General features: G+C 32.5%; 1 protein-coding gene across 7 annotated transcripts; it reads right to left on the bottom strand.

Moving 5' to 3' along the window:
• Positions 1-2,499: 2,499 nt before the first annotated feature.
• LOC115958361 (guanylyl cyclase 1) lies at positions 2,500-9,117 on the bottom strand. Of its 7 annotated transcripts, XM_031076773.1 has the most exons (13): positions 8,970-9,117; positions 8,362-8,425; positions 8,141-8,183; positions 7,927-7,983; positions 7,624-7,748; positions 6,864-6,975; positions 5,906-5,980; positions 5,337-5,425; positions 4,959-5,020; positions 4,569-4,641; positions 4,212-4,295; positions 3,255-3,330; positions 2,523-2,805 (listed from the first exon to the last, which is right to left on the bottom strand). In XM_031076773.1, exons 5-13 carry the CDS (start codon positions 7,692-7,694, stop codon positions 2,722-2,724), a joined length of 726 nt encoding a protein of 241 aa, XP_030932633.1. In that variant the 5' UTR covers positions 7,695-7,748; positions 7,927-7,983; positions 8,141-8,183; positions 8,362-8,425; positions 8,970-9,117; the 3' UTR covers positions 2,523-2,721. The 7 variants fall into 7 exon arrangements, 6 of the variants coding, with proteins under 6 accessions (XP_030932633.1, XP_030932630.1, XP_030932632.1 ...); XM_031076770.1 differs by having other exon boundaries at positions 7,927-8,183; XM_031076772.1 differs by lacking the exon at positions 8,362-8,425.
• Positions 9,118-21,090: the final 11,973 nt, after the last annotated feature.

Genomic DNA, 21,090 nt, shown 5'->3' with positions numbered 1-21,090 from the left:
TGATTGTTGGTTCCAAATAGTTTAGTTAGTAAAGTATTTTAAAATTGAATTTATTACACAAAAAGTAAAATTTATTGGTGTTATTAGAGTCAAAATTTACGGTTAGCTTTCTTCGTCTAGCTGGGCTCAAGAATCCTGTAAAAGAGAACAGCTAAGAGGCCATATGACTTGAACACTGGTGGGGTGTTGGCCAAGGGCACTTTGATGCCTTTGCCAGTATTTGTGAGACTGAAGGAGTAAGTAAAGTATCATTGTAAGCTGTGTAATATGTACCTTTCTATGTAGAGCGGTGTTTCCTTTTATAGGAGGGCCTTTGTAGCAGACTAGCAGTTGGTTGATAATTCTCATAAATGGTGTGCATTTTTGGGATTACCGTAACATCTGGCTCATTAAGTGTAACAATAACCATCCGTTCGTTGCTAGAAAGTAACTATAGATCTCTACTTTTTAAGTGTAACAATGACTATCCTATTCGCATCTATTAAAATTTTTTTTGATAGTATGATCAAGTAATTGATGAGCTAACTACAGCAACAGAAGCTCTATTTTTATTACTAATACTCATTACATTTTGATTACAAGAGCCAAGAGGGCCAAAAGCTCAAACCACAAAGTAACTGCTTTAGCTATTACCATAAAATCCTGCTATCAGAGCTGTAAATATGAGCCTAATTAGAGATATATGCACGGTCAACATTTTTTGGGTTTAATGAAACTAAAAAGGCAATTATGGAGTAATCACTTTGAGCAGAGAGATATGGGGTACGTGTATGGAGCAACAAATCCCATTGTTCTAGGAAAAGATGATCTGGTCAGTCGAAAAATAGGATATAATGTTTGGTCTGGAGTAACTGTAAATAATGTGACTTACTTTCTTGAATCTTGATCTATAGGTTCCTCTTCTTTCTATATAGTGTTTGTGTCGGGGAGAGCATTGTTTTGTGAGATTCTTGGAAATATGTCTTCCATTATAACTTGCATTGCATCAGCACTTCGACCCAACTTTGTCTTTCATGTCTCTTTGCTTTCTTGGCCATTCCATGACCACCCAATTAAATAAAAGAAATACATAAGAAAGAATTCAAAATGACTTGTGTGTCCAATTACTTTGTACTAATATGCATCACCGATTCACTATGCATTAAACAAATACAGTTTCCATATTTGACTACTTAATGCTTTCGCACTCAGAATTGTTTGTCGAAAGACTCGAAACCAGCAATTTAGGCAAAGTACAACTTCTTTTTTTGGGATGAATAAACCAAGTACTATTCAGTGACGGGTAATATAATATGAAAGTAGGTGTCCGTGTCTCAAAAAATGTAGAGAGAAAGAGCCCCATATAACCAGAGGGCCGCACCCATTTAGCTTGTGGGGTTTTGTTAGTCCTCTCTTGCACACAGACTCAGAGACACGCATACAGGACAAGTGCGAATACTAAAATAAACATAAAGCATAGTCATTTTGGCCACTCTCGCAAATGCAAAAGAACAATAGAACATGCACGCATTTAGTCATGACCCATAAACACGAACTTCAAGGTTGACATGCGAAGCCTTTAATGCTTCATCGGGGAGCTCATGAACTATGATAAAAGCTTGTCATGAAAATAATGGCTAAATGACAAACACTCGTGTATTTATGTGCGGCCTTCTATCCCTTCACACCTAATTTTTTTTTGGCAAATATCTTACAAACTAGTACCATTTCAATATTTGAGCACGAGGCATGTTCAAAACTTAGGTAAAAATAATGGAATATATATAGACGGGAAAAAGGAACAAGGGTTCATTACAGTTATCCATATTATATGCTAAATTATGGTATATAGTTGCACAACGCGTTATAAATCAAATCCTCCACAATATCTTAATTTAAGGTAAATTTACCATGACCATGTCTACATGCTGCTATCTTCTAAATTAGGGTCTTTACTCTATGTATTATAGATCAATAAGTTGTTTAATCTAAATGCGAGAAGTTGATTGCATAAATTTTATAGTTACTGATACATATTGTAAACATTTTATAGTTTAGGATGAATATGTATAAATTAATTTGTAAATTTAAACATTGATTTGGATAGTAGGGGCACATTAAAAGCTAATCACAAATTAGAATGTTGATTATATAATTTTGTAGTTTAAGGTGCACAATGCAAATTTTTATATAAATTAGGGTAAATACTAACCCTAATTACTCATGGACAATCATATATATTTATATATATATAGTGAGAGAGAGAGAGAATGATGATGATGCTTATTCACAAATATGTCACTATGTCAGTGTTATAAAAAGAAGGCTAAAATTACAAACACCATTCCTAGAGTTTGGAAGTCATTTGATTTTACACACTAAAGTTTCAAAATTTGGATAAATAGATAGCCAATTTTAGGAAGATAAGATGGATCACTTCATGTGTAGTAGGGAAATTGAGCTTTCAGAATCTACAGGACAAGGTCCAATTGCCAGCATTATTTGAGGAAAGATGCACAATTTAAATTTTGAATTCGTAAATATTGCCTGGGAACTATACAGATTATATTTTATTTAAATAAATATTCATAAAGCAACAATACATGTAATCCCGAGGGCTGGGATAACGATCAGAACTGAAAGGTGAAAGCTATTATAAATTAAAAGTATATATGCTATACACAAACAACTTGTATGTGCAAAAACTTGACTCAAATTTAGTGCCGAGGTCCAAGAAAAAAGTCATAAATCCAAATTGACATTTGAAGGAAGTTGGGGACCTTGGGGTGAAGGGCTGTTTTGTTTCACACTCTTCTCCAGAGATATCTGCATAGAAAACCAAACCAAAAATGTGATAAATAGTACAGCAGTCACAGTTGGTTTAAATTTTATTTCATGCATAGATTTCTCTCTGTTATGTTCTTTCTTCTTATTTATAAGTTATACTAGCTCCAAATTAATTAAGCATTAGGCCAGAACTGAAATCTATGTATAACAGATAAATACACCCCTAGCACCAAAATAAAAAAGAACAGCTATATCAAAGGGATATCAGGTTTAACTTACTGCATAAGCTAAATTCAAAATCTTAATAACATTTTGAAAAAATTTCTCTTTTTATATTCTTTTTCTTCTCTCCATTTTTTTTCCTTCATAATATTAGATAATTCAGTGTGCAAATCATCACAATTAGTTAAGCCCTACATTAAAAAAGTAATGTCTTTTCTACGACACCCTAAGCATGGAAAAAGCTCACTGAAGATAAGATTGATTACCAAAAGAAGATCTTCATCAGTACCAAAGCATTTCCGTGCTTCTTCTAGGCACTTTGATGAAATCCGAACATTTTTCCTGCACAGTATTCAAATGTATGTTTATATTATACAGTAAACAAAATTTGAAACTTGATTTTGTACCAATAATCATCAAACCAGGAAATTTATGTGAATCTGGATAAGATTATGCCAATCTGACTCGACTTTTTGAGCATTATTGAAAATATTTCAGCACAGAGGCTATCAAAGATGTCCAATGCACCATCCTGAAGTAAGATGTCATTTGAATCTTTTAAAGAATGCATATAAATAGTAACCAAAGCTATGAGGATGTTTAAACTCCCAGTAGTAGCCAATTTGCTGCATGTTTGGCTAAATTGCGCATGCATATTCATGCTACTGCACTGCAGTTGTTAATTGATTTGGCCATCTATGATTATAAAGCTAATCAAAGTAAATTGGTCAGAATTTGTGCTCAGCTTTTTTATATAATGGTAAGTTATACATGCACCTGGAGGGTCATGAACCACCAACTCACCCTCCATCTTGCTTTGACAAGGAGAGGAGGTGCCATTTGAGATAGAGCTCAATGGCAATAACTTGTGCTCAACTTTAGAAGTACATAACAGGAACTGAGAAGCAAGAAAATCAATAACCATTTTGAGATTAAAATCCTCGGCCCATTTTGTACAACTACAACCTAAATAATTATGACTCCTGCGAACAGGTGTTACACAACCAAGGAAAGTGCAATTCAACCATTATACAATAACCATTTGTAAACTTCATAAAACAGCAACAATTTATGGAGACATGGATCCATCTTTTTTCCACTACATTAAGCTTTTTCTGTGTTAGACTAGAGCACATGGATCAGAATGGTCACAGATAGACAAACTTCTGGACACTATAATATAGCAAAAATTCTGATCAAGACAGATAAATTGAAAGAAGAACCTCGCTTGTATCACTGTAACTCTGAAAGTTAACTTATTGGTCTGGTCATGAATTTCCTTAGGTTGACATCCTGATTGGGGTAATCTGCAGCCCAGTGCATACATATTGGCAGAATGGTACAAGAATATATAAGATTTCATTATTAAATATCTCTCCAACTCTGATTTCACAATATCTTCTCACTAAAGTTAGATACTCAATAACATCAATGTTTGATGTTGTTGAACCAAAGGCACCCATTAAGATGATAAGAATGACATCTTCATATTCTTCTTACAAAAAAAAAAAAAAACTTTTTCCATGGTGATCAGTACAGTAGAGGAGGCTTTCAGAAATGAGAATGAAAATATATAATACCTGAAACTTGCAGGATCTCTAATCTCAAACTCATCTGCATCAGTGTCATAGCCGCAAATCACGACATAGTGACCTGTAAAAGACCTTAAGTTGTCAGTAAAGAAGTTATATGGGGCATACACAAATGAGTCAAACAAACAAACAAACTTAATGACATACACTTGTCAAGACAAACTGAGAAGCAGAATTGATTAACCAGGACATGTTAGAAATAACATATTAAAAGGACAGATTTCACATCTCAGCAAGGGAGTATCTGTTCTTAATCATGATTGTATAACTTAGTGAGAAATTGCAATGCTCGAGAATGATAACATAGATATATACTAAGAGATCATAATCATCTAATACAAACAATTAGTGCATTAGAAAAAGAATAGCACAACTCACCAGTGTAGCAGGAGTTGCTGCCAGAGAAGCCTGAAACACTTAAATTCTCAGACCAAGGCTGACTGCAAAGCAAAAAAATTGGCAGAAGCATTTAACGTTAACTCATCTCACACAACATCTAAGAAAGCAATGCTTTCATTCTTGTGAAAGAAGAAGCAAACCCTTTAGTTCAAATATTCAATTTGCAAAAGCATATTCAGTAGAACAGTAAATGAAATAAACAAAAAGAAAACTTTGGCTGCAAGAAGCAATAAGGAACTTGGTCACAACTGCTTAAAAAAATAAGACACAGATGCCAAAAAATAATTTTAATTGTGTCATTTAAAGGAGAATGGCATTTATGCATGAAAAAGAAAAGAAATTACATGAATCCCATACCTCAACTTGCGTTGGTCCACTAATGCAATTGCAATAAACTTCCCTGACAAAATCAAGTATGAAATGTCCTTACCACCGATTGACCTGCACTGTAAAAAATAAGGTTCATTGACTAAATTGCAAATTAATTGTCCAACTTCACCTAAATGGAAAATGTCTACAACAACAATTACAGCAACAACCAAGCCTTAGTCCCTTTAACTTTGGATTCAACTACGGATGCTTAACACATTAATTTGGGAAGAAAAGAAAAGCCTAACCAATGTTATAGGTATTTTCATAGGTCTCACACTAATAGGCCCTTGGATTTAAAATTTTTTAATAGCCCTAATGGGAGCAAAAATATATTTAATTTTAAATTCTTCAAGTGATTCTCAAAGAAGTCTAAATAAAATTAAAAATAGGAAGAAAATCAATCTGTTTACTTCTATACAAAGACTCGTGTTATTTAAGTATATAATTAAGCAACGCAGCTGTCCTATTCGCAAAAGGAAAATAATTTAAGCACGTAGAAATGCTATGATTGTTTTATGATCAAAATAATGCACACTCAGATGAATGGATTATACCTCTATATTAATTCCAGCTTCCCGTGCTTTTTTAAATAGCGTATCTACTCGCAACAGATCGTTAGGTAATTGCTCCTGCACAATATCCAAACCGTACCTTTATGAGTATTAGAGTGACAGCAAGCAAGGTCGTTAAAATTGGTATCCTATGTAGGACCGGTGGAAGGAATTTACGGATCATATAAAGGATCATCAGATCCTACTGAAAAATAGTTATGTATGTTGAATAATCATAAGAATTCTCCATCAAAAATGGGTTAAAATTCAATATAATGTAATTTTTACAATCAACATGACTATATCTCTATTAACTAAATAGATTTATTCTTTTCAACACAAATTATCCAGAAGTTCATTCGTTAGCAACTAAGTACCATAATACACACAGGCAACGGAAGATGTTTTCCTAGTTGCAAGAATAATATGTCAATAACAAAAATAAAAAATACTTTAATTTAACTACATGGTGTGTGATGACATGCACATGCCAAATCTATAACTATCTGCAGTAGTGTTCTCAGTTCTCACCATCAAACCTCCAAGTTTGCACTAAACTGACATGCAAACCATGTAACTTGTATGTCCTAGCATCACTCGCAACCACTCTAGAGAAAACATTTGACACTAAAATCTCTTAAAGGAACAGCTCAGACAAGAATGACTTGGCTTTTGCTTGTATTGGTGGCAAGTGGCAACACAAAAAACTGCTGTTAGGTCTAGCTAAGCATTGACTAGATACTGAAAGCACCACAAAAGGCATTACATCCTTTCAATTCAAAAGATAATTTGTAAATCTCATACCTTAAACTACCACGTGCATGTCAAAAATAATAAATCTTTAGTCTCCAGCAAGAAACAAGATGGATTTTTTTCTTTCTTTTTAACCTTTTTCTGGATAAGAAACCAGATTAACTATACGAAACCTTGAAAAATATCCATGCATGTGACAGGAAATCACCTTGTAAAATGTTTCGAACGAATAACTTGGGTTTGCTCCAACTGTTATTGTGAAGAAGGAAAAACTAACATTAAACTTGTGCAATAGATATGCGAGATCAATGGTCCAAATGCTGCAAAGTGTCAACAACAGGACATATTAGAAATCTTCTACATCAGCTTAATTGAGTATGAGATTGATATATCATGCATGAACTTAGCCGATAGAGTATCACAAATCTGTATGATAATCCACTTCATATATTAAGTTACTACTAATTACAGTATTAATATCAACATTAACATTTAAGCTTATTAAACTGAATAAATAAAAGCACCACGTCATACAATTAAGGAGATCCTCTTCTTTTTTTTTTTCTTTTTTTTTTTTTTCTTTTCTATTAGCTTATCAAATTTAAAAATAAATAAAAAAATAAAAAAATCTTGTAGATTCAATGAGTCAAGATTACAAGGCAGGTTATCCAAGACTTTAATTGCACTAATTAGCTTAAGGCATTTGACACTGAAAACCTTCGAACTTTTGAGGAATGTTAATTACCAAAACCATATACAGATCAAAAGACAATCAGGTTCTCGAAGAACAAGTTTTCAGAGATCAATAAACTATTGTTGTGATACAATCATGCATCTAGGATTTTAAGCAGTTTGTGTTAAACTCTTGCATTGTTTTTATTTTCAACAAAACTCCAAACTCTACCTTTAATTAAGCAAAGTATATAGCACAAGGAATTGAAGATCTATATTTGCTAGGAAGAACTCACCTATGTGTGGGGCATAGTTCCATCAATGCCTGAAAATCGCAGGTGGTAATGCCAAGAGTTTCCAGAACCATCAGAACACAAGCAAGGCCACAATCCCAACAATCTAGCTGCTTTATGTGGGGGACCTATGAGCACCAAGAAACCTTAATAAGTTTTTAATAAATGAAACCAAATAGCAATTTTGATGAACACTAGACTTCTGAATTCATACATCAGAATAGGTTGATCAATAGATCAGAAAAACGTAAATCACAACATAACATATTATTTCATCAGGTGAGTGCAGAATCACAATGTACTCACTTCAACAAAGTATGAACGGGGCAAGACTGCCTCGTGGCATCTTGCACTGCTTGGTCGCTGTTCAAACGGGTAAGAATTCACGAAACTTAAACAATCTCCATCTGATTCTTGTTCTTCATCGGTATTAAGAATCTTGTTGAATAGAAAATATAACGGCCACATGAATGTCCTAATTAACTACAGAATCTTGCCTACGCAGGAACTACTCAGTTACCGTTGTCTTGTAATAATCCCAAATTGCGTACTATCTCTCCTACCTGTAGCAGTTTCGAATACAAACATAATCATTTTCCATCATATGAAAGGAAAACTATGAACGAAACTTTTTTTTTTTTTTGCTACAATTTTATAATATGCATTGGATTCAAATTAATGTTACGCCAGTCAATATCTAGTTATTGGCTAAATATCCCGAGTTATACGTTTTCCGCATACCAGTCATGCTCGAAAGTTTGAACTCATGACTTTGATGCCACGATAAACTATCACTTGTCTTGTCCTAGTCAAAAGCACAATCAGAATCCAAATTAGTTTCTAATTATCATCTAACTTTGCATCACATTTTGACGCCGAGACTCGGCGTGGAAGCCGTCATCATTACTGTTGAATGTTTAGGGTTTTACAACTTACAACCTAGGTATTCTAACAAGAGTCATCTCCAATTATAACGAAATAACATCTGATTGATATGAAATTTCAAAGTGCGCGAAAAGCATTAAGTGAACATGTGATCTATCAGTCGAATTAACCGAGCTCGAAATTAAATCAGCGCAATTGAAAATTGCAACAAGTTTCAGTTCGACACAGATACAATTTCTCGTTTAGAATCTAGAACACGAACAAAACAAAGCAGCGATAACTTGAAATCATCAATTACAAAATATCTCGAAAAACATGAAACGCAAGCTACTGATCAGAAATTTAACAAAGCTACGGAGTTTTAAACGTATATCAGAATATCTGTGCGAGAAAGATTAAGATGTAATAATTTTTATATACATGAAGCAGAAGAAAAAAAAAAAAAACTGAATATACCGATGTACCTTAATCTTATTCTTGTCTGACTGAGATGAAGAAAATGGCTTTTTTGCTCTTTTTGAGTTTTTTCTTTATAGTTTGTGTTTGAGAAATAATGGGCTCGTTTCCCTCTGGTCTTATGCGAGAATCTTTCGGATAAACTAATACGAGACTTTTGTGCGGACAGCCCATTGGATATCCTTGTTGGCTTGGATTCAATTATTTAAGATAGTTTTTTTTTTTTTGAGGGGAAATTATTTAAGATAGTTAGGTTAGGTATTATGTGCATTCTCTTCTTTATTTTTATTAGCTTTCTCTTCTTTATTTTTATTAGCATGTAACTTTATGTATATACATAGATACACTTAAAGATATATAATAAGATTCATAATATAATTTCTATATATACCTTTCAAAAAAAAAACACAATTCTATATATATATATATATATATATATAATTGAAATACAATGGATAGTCATTTTTATATTTTGTTAACACTTTTAAAAAAATTTGTAAGGATATTATTAAGTATAAAATGTAAATTGTTCATGTTTTTTTTAATTATTGTGAAGCATTTTTTTTACAATTCATTTATTCTAAACTCTTTAATTTTTGTACTTAATAATTCACTTGGATGAATATTTATGATGTGGTCTTATATTTGATTATAAAATTAGAAAATAAAACTCTTTGAAAATAAATAGTTTAGAACACATGACACAAAATTAGAACTCTAAATTGAATTTCTCTTCACTTTACCTATTATTATATATTATATATATAGATATATAGATTTGAATTTTTTATTTTTTTTTGGATGAACTTTAATAGGAGACTTTTGTGCAGGACGGCCTATTGGATGCTTGTCGGCTTGGATTCAATTATTTAATATAGTTAGGTTAGGTATTCTGTCTACTCTCTTCTTTATTTTTTAATTTTTCAATTACTATTTTATCTTTTAGCTATACTACAAATAACATGATTCTTTGTTTGGGTTTTATCATTTTACGTCTTATATTTATAAACTTTAAATAATAAGATTAAATATGTAAAAGTACTAATTTAGACACTACTAAATTTTAGATACTTATCCATATTTCTTAAAATTAGGTACTTCCATCTCTCCTTAATCCTTTTGCTTTCTCGGTTTTTTTTTTTTTTTTTTTTTTTTTTTTTTTTTTCTCTAGTGTAGTCATTTCCTACAAGGTAATTCTTTTAGTGCTTTTTTTTTTTTTTTTTTAAATATCGTTTTATTGCTCATATGATTTTGATTGTTCTATATGATTTTTAGTTGTTTCTTTCTCTTTTATGGAAAATTTTAACACTAAAAAAAATAAAATAAAATAAACCTCATCACACGTGCGAAGCATGTGGTGAGACTAGCATATAATAAAGTTTAAAACAAATTAAATTCTATATTTTCAAAAGTAATGAGAAAGAGATTATCCAAACGCACCGTTGTGTTCAATTGGATGAGCCAAGTCATGTGAATGATCCTCATCACCTTAAAGCAAGGAAGTGCTTGAGTAAATTATCCAACAATTGAGTAAGCTAGTTGGATAAGAACAACCCACTAATATTGGGTGTTTTGTAAAGTGAGATGGTAAAATAGATAAAGTAGCTTTTTATGGTGTCAAATTGCTAAATTTTTTGCACCACTAATGCTAATGCTCTAAAGAAGGAAAATGCGATAATTGGAATGCATGAACTATATCTATGGTAGAGAAACAACAAGAAAGAGAAAATCCATGTCATACTAAAGAAAATTATCCCAATCTCATCCATAATGACAAAATTAGCGTCCATTCAAGTCACATTCAATTGCTGGAATTTAGGAGAGTGGCATGTGCCACCATCATGTCTCCACTAGAATGAGGTATGAAAAAATTGCGATTATTATACACTCATTGGGTCAATTATATCTTTTAAAAAGATATTACTAAGTTAAGTATTGAAGTGCTTAATGATGCTGCATGAAGTCACCTAAGCATTTCTTTTCCCTTTTTTTAGGTGTTTAGAGATCTTCTAAACCGTACTAAAAGAAATTTGTGAAAATAATCGTTTGGTGGCAAAAGTTGTTTGAGAAATATATTTCTCCAAATTTTTGGCATTCCTTATTCTCCTTTATGACGACTATTGACGAAATTCTAGATTCGAATCCCTCTCATACTCATTGTTGTAATTATCAAATTATAAAAATAAAAATAAAAATCTCTCATTAGAATTTATACGGTCTCTTCCTTTTGAAAAAGATGCATGCATTCCTACAATTGTTGAAAGGACATTGTGGTCCCCAAACCGCCTCCCCTAGTTTTCGTGTTTGGGTCCCAATTAATTTATATGTGGGCTTTATCACAATCCTACCAATTGAGTTCCAAACTTCACATTGTCAGTCCAAACTCAACCTTTTTCCCTTTATCCCCTCTGTTTCCTAGTGTTTCTCCAGAATGATTTTTCTTCTTCTCAATCTCTCCCTCTCCCCCTTTTTTTTTCTTCCAAAAATCCCCTAAATGTTGATCCTCTTCCCCTTTTTATAGTCTATCATTAGTGGGGTTATTATCATTACCATTTCCCCCTTTTTATAGTCTATCATTAGTGTTATCATTACCATTTCCCCACTTCGCACGTATTCTCATGTCCATCAAAATCCCAAGGAATCCTCACAACCTCAGAGGATTCTCTTGGAACTTGTTCCAGACGTCAAATAGTGTGCGCTAGCGGATTCCCCAAAGGCACTGACAGTGCTCGGTTAACGACCTTAATTTGATTGTCCTTTTTCTGACTTTCCTCTTGCTTACTAGTTAGTATTCGGTCCAGCTTGGCCCGGACGTAATACTATTTACCCTAAATAGTATCCTAAGACTCTTGCCCGTTTTCTCAGTTGACCGATCCTATCCCTATAGACATGATTTGGGTCTAGTGCTTAAAGTGCATTAGAGTTTATACAATGCATATACATATCTAACACTTACCTCATGTACACATCATATCAAGTTTAATATATTCTAGCTTCTGAGGTAGAGGCTCTTCTTTATTTTTGGTAAAAATTAATAATTTGTATCTATTATAATTTGAGATTACTATATTGTGTTAGTTGTGTGTTCAGATAGGGATAATGCCCTACTTTTTAGCATCTTCTTTGGGCATCTATGTACAAGTTAAGCTTTAATGAGAGTTAATTTGAATTCCAAATAAAAGTGATAATTTGGAAGAAAAAATGTCTAAAATTTAGGAGCTTGTGGTTTTATTTTACAAATTAATCAGATAGGAATAATGTCCTAATTTTTATTAACTTCTTCTAGTAACTATGTGCAAGTTACATTTTAGTGAGGAAGAAGAAATGCCTAAAATTTTAAAAATGAATCAAATAGGGACTAGCCTCATCACACGCGCTTTGCGAGATGGGGCGTTTATTTATTTTTGGTTTAGTGAAAACATTGGCTTAGTGGTCCAATTTTATAGCAAAAAAAAAAAAAAAAATTGTCTTTATTTTTTATATATAATTTTTATTTTGAGAATCTAATTTATAAGTGGATAAAGAAATTTGAAAATCAACAGGAGAGTGACCCTATTTTTTAGGCAATATTTTAGTGGGAGTTAGAGTTATATTTTTACCGAATTCTCCTTTAATTTTGTCTTTACATAAACATAAGGGTGTAGGCACATTTTTTAACCAAAAAAATGAGGATCCCAAAGCGGAGAAGCCCCTTAAATAGTAGTATAGATAATATCCTGTGTCCCGTTTGGTAGCAGATTCCAAACATCGTTGTTTAAAATGATGTGAAAATTGTGATTTAAAAAGTGTTGTGGAAACACGTGTTTCTAGTGTTCATAAAGCAAAAAATGCGTTTGGTATCATGTTTCAAATAACATGTTTCAGTGTTTGAAAAACATAAAATATGTGTTTGGTATGTGTGTATTTGATTTTTTAAAAAGCTGACAAAATAATATTTATTATTTGAGGAGAGAGAAGAAAATCATTTTATCGTTGCCCTTCTTCTCCCACTGTTCCTTCTTTTTCCTTTTTCTTCCCTAAAGCTTCTCATTCCTTCGTCTTCGTCTAAAACCAAACCCAAGCCTTTGCAGTCCTTATCTCCATCGATGTAGACGAAGATCCACGACTGTGCTTCGATTGGGTTTGGAGTTATTGCTTTGCTACTGCTAGTATTAGCTTGTTGAAGAAGAGGGCTGAGGCAGGTCTGATGAGAAAGGGAATTGTCACATCAACTGGGACCTAAGGGTTTCAAAATATTTACAGTAGTGCCATTGCAAGCGTTGTTTGAAACTCAAAAATAGGTCTCAGGTGATTTCAAAAGGCAGTATTTAAAACCCATCTTTTGAACAACATAATTCAAACAAAACTTAACAAAAATGCCCTACCAAACTTTTTTTTTTTTTTAATAACAGTTTTTAGTGTTTAAACATTAAAAATTGTTATTTAAAAGCATTAACCAAACAACCTCCTAATTTTTAACAACTTTAGGCTTTGTTTGGGAGGAGAGAATGGAATGGAATGAAAGGAATATTTTTAGAATATTCTTTCCTTCTCTTTTTTGGGAGTTTTAACGGAGGAAATGGAAGGTCCATTCCCTTATTTGAGAGTTTAAGTGGAAGCGAATGGAATGGTTAGGAGGTAACACTCAAAACCTCAAATTTTTGTTCTCCCCAAAATTAGGAGGAATGGGAGGGAATGGATTTAGGTTTAATGAAATTTTTGTTAATACCCCTTAAATATCGGCCATTTTTTTTTTTTTTTTCATTCAGCTGTAAAAAAAACATAGCTATCATTCTTGCACGTTATTGCCCGTTCTCTACAAAGTGAAGCTGCTACCGCTGGTCTTTCTTTTTCTTTGTCTACTAGTCATTTATAGTCTCCAAAGAGTGATAGCTATGGGGTCTTACAAGTCTTTAGGTGGGTCTTTTAAGTCATATAAATGATAGCTATGGGGTCCACGGATGAAAGAGTGACATAAAAATGATTAGCAGACAATTTTCAAGTCTTTGCAATTTTCATGTCTTACGAAAATTGTTTGCTAGTCATTCTTTCATTTTTGTCCTTTTAATTATAGCATGAGTAAGATATCGATGAAGAATGGTAGAGATCTAAGTAAAGAAGTACAATGGAGTAGTATTATGGATGATGCTTTAATGGATACTTTTTTACATCAAGTGATCATAGGTGGTAAAGTTAATGGAACTTTTACTTCTAAGGCATATGATGGCATAGTGAAAGAGTTGGTTGAAAATTTTCACATGGAGATTAATAAGGATAAGGTGAAAAATCGACAGAAGACACTGAAGAAGAATTTTCATGAATGCTATGACATATGTGGGGGAATTGGGCCTAGAAAATCCTTGCCGACCCATCCTACTAAGGCCCAAGGTCAATTTGAGTAGCCAAGTCTAGCCTGTAAGAAGAAGTGGACCTCAGGCCCCGTTAGAGTAGGCTCAGCCCAGAAACATGCGTGTGGGGTTAAATAGATAATCGCTCAGGGATGATCCTTCAGTGATTGGTTTAACACCGATTGATGATAAGGGAAACTGGATAAGAATTGAGTACGATAAAGTCGGTAGCCGAGAATTGATAGTGCCTTTGGGGAACTCGTTGCTGAACGTTATTTGGCGTTTGGAACAAGTTTTCAAGAGAATCCTTAGAAGGAATGATGATTCCTTGGGAGTCTAACGAAAGTGGAAATGCATGAAAATTGGTAAGACTATAATGATTATTGCCCCATTAAGGAGAGGCTATATAAGGAGTAGGAATGCATATAAGAATAGATAAGTGAAAGCAGATTGGAAAAACATTGGGAAAAAGGAGAGAGGAAAGACACTGTGTGAGGAGCAAAAACTTAAAGAAATAGTGGAGATGGGAGAAGAGGGAAGAGGAAAATCTAACAGAGGGTGAGGCTTGGAGGCCAGAGGGTTTACAAAAAAGGCACAGTTTGGGCAATCTAGTGATAGCTTGAAGCCCAACTCATAGGATTGTAAGAAAGCCCAGTCAGAATCATATTCTCGATAGCATTAGGGACCACAATATATTTAAAGATGGATTGAATGGTTTTGGATGAAATGATTCTTTAAATATATGAACAGCTGAACCAGAAGTTTAGGAGCCACTCATAGCGGTAAATTACCATTTTTTGTGAGTTTAATTTTGTATTACATAATTATATCTGTTGTATAACATTTTTCTTGGTTTATAACAGTCTAAACCTGCGACTAAGAAGTGGATGACAACACCTATGCCCAACTACTCTAAGATGACACAACTTTGGGCTAAAGACAGAGCAAAAGGTGATCATGCTGAAATTGCAAAGGAGAAACGTGCTAGATATGCAACATCGATCATGATTGATGAGATTGATAATTTGGTATCTCAAAATGAAGTTTCTTTGGAGAACTTTGAAGTGGAAGATGATTAGAGGTCACCATAAATTAATGTTATACGTTCTCGAGTGTCATCACAAAATGCAATGTCTTCTAAAAGTAAGAAAAGATGACTGGCAGAAAATGATGAACTTGGGAATGTAATTTTCCAGTCATTTGATAATGTATTAATGGCAATTGATAGGGTGACTGAGGTTATGTTAAAGTGTTTTTCAAAGTCATATGGAGCGGAAGTTCACGCAGCATTGGGCATATTGGACTTGGATCCAATATCAAAAATTGAGTCCTACACATTTTTTATGGGAGTCCAACATATAAGGATATGTTCTTTGGTTGCCCACGATTGATGAGATTGATAATTTGGTATCTCAAAATGAAGTTTCTTTGGAGAACTTTGAAGTGGAAGATGATCAGAGGTTACCGGAAATTAATGTTGTACGTTCTCGAGTTTCATCACAAGATGCAATGTCTTCTAAAAGCAAGAAAAGATGTCTGGCAGAAAATGATGAACTTGGGAATGTAATTTTCCACTAATTTGATAATGTATCAATGACAATTGATAAGGTGACTAAGGTTATGGCAAAGTGTTTTTCAAAATCATATGGAGCAGAAGTTCACGTAGCATTGGGCGTATTGGACTTGGATCCAATATCAAAGATTGAGGCCTACACATTTTTGATGGGAAATCCAACATATAAAGATATGTTCTTTGGCTGCCCAGATCATGAGCGCAAATGTGTCCTATTGACACTGATGTCTAGGCCTAAAAATTAAAAAAGGGTGGGATTTCTTGGCCAACTTTAGTTTTGGAATAAATTTTGTTATTTTGTTTTGTTTTGGCAAGACTCATTAAAGGAGTTTTTTTAAAAGATATTTGTTTTTATTTTTAGAAAATATTTATTTTGTTGAAAATAAATATGTGATGCATGAATTGTTTTACAACATAAAAATATATATAACTTGATTTTTAGCTACAATAAAATTTTCTTTTTCCATAAACTAGAATAATTTTTTATATTCTTTAAAATAAGGGGTATAATAATAATGTTATTATAAAATAATTTAATTCCATTTCTTCCAATGTCACTTCCAAATAATATTACTTACATTCCATTCCACTTTATTCCTTTATTTTATAACATCCAAACAATATTTTTAAATTCTATTCATTTTTCTACTAAATTCATTCCATTCCTTTAATGATCATTTTATTCTATTCCATTTCATTTCATTCCATTCCTTTATAAACTTCCAAACGGACTCTAAAAATTCACGAATTAAAAGCCAACTTAGAGTCCACAGCTTGGCTTTCACAGCTTGAAAATCTTTTAAATAGTAGTATAGATAACTACGGAATTTAAGCATTACCCCATATTGAAAATCCTTAGACAAAGTTTAGATAACGTAACTGACAAATTCATAACATTTTTTTTGGGTCCATAAAATTTATTTATTCTATTTTTTGGATAAAGGGTGGCCTCGAGCGGTCAAATCGAATGGTTTCACGGCGGTCCATCGAATTTGTTTCTAAAACCCTTTTTTTTTTTTTTTTTTTTTTTTTTTGTGGTTTCCCTCTTTTTTGGGTTGGTAATTTGGTATATTGTCTGTAGAACTAGTAGTCCGTTAACGTGTAAAGGTTTCTAGTCGTGTTAACCATCAAGCCCATCACCACGTAAATGGACTTATTAGAAAGTGGTCCACACTATTTTCAAACTAGTACAGCAGTCGCTTTACTATTTTTTATTTCCCCCAAATAAGTCCAGATTCAACATCATGTGCTGATGAAAAAAGGTTGGATTTCTGAGTTTCAGATCCAAAAAAGACGGCCCCCAATTCAAAATTCAAAAGGCCTAAAGCTCATCTCTTAAGTTATATTTGAAAATGTTGTTATATTCCTTTCTTTCAAAAATGGAAAGCCTTCTAGTGACTGGCCTTTTTTTTTTTTTTTTTTTGATAAGATAGTGACTGGCCTATTATATGTATTTGTTGGCTCAATCTACTCACCTAGTACCCTCTAAATGATTAAGATAGGATGGAATTGAAGTAGATTTAATTTCAGAGGATTTTACAAATATCACATTTCAACTTTTTTTTCTTTTTCGTTTAATTATTTGATAGTTGGCGGTGGAGGGATTTGAACTATAAATGTTTTATTTGAAAATATGTCAACTAATTGCGTTATAAGACTTTTGGCATCTTTCAACTTTTACTTGAATGCCAATTTGGTGTTCAGACTTCAGAGTTTCTTTCTTTTTTTGACAAATTCTACTTTTGAGCTTCGATTTTTACATTTTAGCCATCTATGCATCAAGTTTGTGACAAATCAAACTTCTTTATTATTGTGTTTTGATTCTTTTGAATCTTAAAAAATTTATTTATATGCAAATTTTAATAATGGTATTCAAAATTATTGATTAAATTTAAGAAATCATGTATATTATACATTTACGTGATTAAATCCTTTAGTCTTTAATTGTTAAAGTTAAAGTTTAAAAATTATATTGATACTGGCAAAAAAGTATAAAGGAAATATTTATAACCCCCCCCCCCCTTTAATTATAAATTCGAAGATTATGAGGGTGAAAAATGACCAGAAGAAGTTTAAATAATGGTAATTAAAGTCTAACCACCAACATAAATCTAGACCATCAAGGGTGCTCACTTATTGAGCTCTGCTTGGCTGAGAAGTGTAAAGTAACACAGAGGTAGAAATAGGTACCTCAGCTTAATTGGGAAATAGTAATGGAAGCAAGTTGAATTGGTCTAAATACAAAAGACTACTGGAAACCTTATCTCTTTGAGATGCTGTGTACACTTCACACAGACACACACACGGGAAATCTACATATGATCACATAATGCGCCATAATGTTCATGCTTTCTGAATATGAATGTGACACGTTAATTGCATGGGAACTTGGTTACAAATTTATGGACCTGCAAATTGATTTTGAAATTGTGATATGTTGGCTAAAGTTATATGGGAACATGACTCCAACTTTGGCTCCATTAATTTGTGATTGTAAGGTCCTATTGAGCAGAGCGTGGACCGTTTTACCACGTCATATTTTTCATGAAGCTAATAGCGTTACAAGTGGTCTAGTCAAGAGAGGAGTAATGCAAAGAAGCAGCCTGGTAGAATATGCATAGTGTTTTACTTTTGAAACTAATCCTTATATATGGGATCTTTTGGAAAAAAAAAACCACTTTTAGAGTGTTAACATCCTTGAACTCTATCTCAAACAAAAAAAAAAAAAAAAAAAAAAACATTATTGAACTCTATACTTTATCCGAGGATAACTTATGAACCAACTTTTGTAACCGCTAGTTAATTAAATAAAAATCCTCTCTTTCTACCTCCCAAAAAAAAAACTGATTCACATGCACAAACACCACTTGGGCAACAAATCATCCATATTAGTGTATTAAGTTTTTGATCAAGTATTAAGTTGGAATAACAAACAATTAAGAGGTGTTAGTAATAAACCTATATAAAAATTAATAATAACTAGCTATCTTATTAAATGGTGAAAAACTAAAAATATTTTGTCTTTAACGACTAACAATCTGTTATTAATATTTGATACTTCAAGGAAAGAAGAAAAAAAACAAAAACTCAAAAATTGTATTGAAAAAGGAGGGGTGGGAATGTAGAAAATGTACTTTGGAAAAGTAACAACCATGCACAATCAAAAGTCAAGGGTTACTACTGCTTTTGCTTTATCAAACGGCTATAGAAAAATGCTTTCTTTACCTTTGCTTTGGGATTTTTAATCATTTGTCAACCACAATATGCTAGCCGTTGTTGGAACTTTTTGCCTTTCACTTTCTAGTTGGAAGTTCCTAGTTAGAATTCGACATAAAGAAATGGACAAATTTAAAGCACCTAAATGCACATGAAGATTCATATTCAAAGCTCAACTACTTCTACATATATGCAGTTGTTATTGTCAAATTAGTCCCAATGTTAGTTATATGATTACATGCTAATCTCTTTTGAGACACATGATTGGATGAATGGAAATGTAAAAGAAAATGACATGTGCTTAGTTGTTTCCCAGTTTTGAGATTAGAGATTAATTGATTGGATTTAAGAGATTGAGATCCATTTCAATAGTTGGCTATTGTATTGCATCATGGAATTATCACATATATGTGAAATATAAAAGTTAATAGGGTAAAAAAAGAATCATATTAACTTTTACATTTCATATAGACATGTTAATTGCATAGTACAATAGTTGCACTGAATTTTAAATTCATATTTAAGAATAATATTAATGTACATTATAAAGTTGGGTTTTAGTTATTATTTTAGTTAAAAAAAATGTATATTACTTCCCATAATTGAATATTTTTTTTAAAAAATTGAACCTTAAAAATTTGTGAACGGTATCCATTTTAATTTGTTTTGGGCAACAAATATTGTCACAAGCTTGGACAAATACCATTTGTTAAAATTTGGGTAGGCTTTAGACTTCACTTGATTACAAAATTAGTTGGACTCTATGATTGTGCGCCAAGCAGAAGCTGCCTAACACTTTGGCTATTTTGCTCCTGTCTTTCTCTTCAAATGGTTGGTAACTTGGAATTAAATAATTCAAACATAGACCTAACCCAGGTCAATAGGTGATTTAACAATTGTGGTTTTTTTTTTTTTTTTTTTTCAAATGAAATAGTTAGCGCCTTGTTTTTCTTCAATAATCTTATCAAAAACTTATACGATGCAAAACTTGATTGATTAAGATCAGCAAAACAATTTGACAAATTGGTGGGCTCAAGATAATATCTGAAGTTGGGTCAAGCTCCCTTAACCCTGGGAAACTTGGCATGAAATGTAAAAAAAATGAAAGACTTTATATGCTAGTCTTAGAAATAGTAATGCTTAATTACAAGAATAGAAAATAGAAAATGGAACTTAAATTTGTCTACATATAAAAAGTTTATGTTAAATTAATACCAAGAAGCATATCAAATAAGCTAGCAAAGAAAAAAAAAAGCATATCAAATGCTGCTTACTTGATTCTTCAAAAAAAAAAAAAATGTTGCTTACTTTCAGGAACACGTTTCCTCTCAAGAAATCATTCAATCATGAATTGTTGCATACTCTTTTGAGTCCTTTCCTTTCAATAAAGAAGAACAAGAGAAGAAAAAGGAACATAAAGATGGGCCAACTTTTAATAAAACAATGATATAGGCATATTAGACAACATATTCCTCACTTGATTCATTCTTAAAGTCTAACATTTTTGCTCAATGTTATCTCTTTAATTCTTTACAGTAATGTGTGTCGCACAAAGTAGGAGAGTACTTCTAAGTTGAAATTGATCAACATTTATAACCTTTGAATTTTTCTATCTTTTCCTCTGAAAATTACCCTTTAGGTAGTCCACGACTCCATGTGATCACTTTTTTTGGCTAAACCTATGGTCAAACAAGTAGGCATTGGATTAGATAAGGTGCTTTTTATAGGGGATGTAGCAAATGCTGCTCTCCTATAGTCCTTATTAAACGGCTATCTCAAATCAATTCAAACCGATGGTAAATTACTAGAATGCCTAGCTCTTCAATAATTATGCAATAGCAATACCCATCTCTGTATTAGCTAAGTTGTCGTGTGAGACTGTCCACCAGTCTTTTAGACTGCCATTTCTTCTTAACTGTGGTTTCAGTCTCAGATTGCTGCAGCTCACAAGAGTACTTCAAATCCAAAGTTCAGACATCAATAATAACTAAATAACCATTATAATCAGGGATA

This window comes from Quercus lobata, chromosome 8 (genome assembly GCF_001633185.2).
Source record: "Quercus lobata isolate SW786 chromosome 8, ValleyOak3.0 Primary Assembly, whole genome shotgun sequence".
Classification (NCBI taxonomy): Eukaryota; Viridiplantae; Streptophyta; class Magnoliopsida; order Fagales; family Fagaceae; genus Quercus; species Quercus lobata.
The sequence above is the reverse complement of the archived record's forward strand: the minus strand, read 5'-3'. Positions and strand labels throughout refer to the sequence as shown.

What these genes read in the sequence shown, in the direction of transcription:
- LOC115958361 (XM_031076770.1), bottom strand. Translation starts at nt 8,088, where the DNA reads ATGTGGCCGTTATATTTTCTATTCAACAAGATTCTTAATACCGATGAA. An exon ending in CGTTCGAAACATTTTACAAG is followed by an intron (nt 5,981 to 6,863) that starts GTGATTTCCTGT and finishes GATATTGTGCAG; the next exon opens with GAGCAATTACCTAACGATCT. An exon ending in CAGCAACTCCTGCTACACTG is followed by an intron (nt 4,642 to 4,958) that starts GTGAGTTGTGCT and finishes GGTCTTTTACAG; the next exon opens with GTCACTATGTCGTGATTTGC.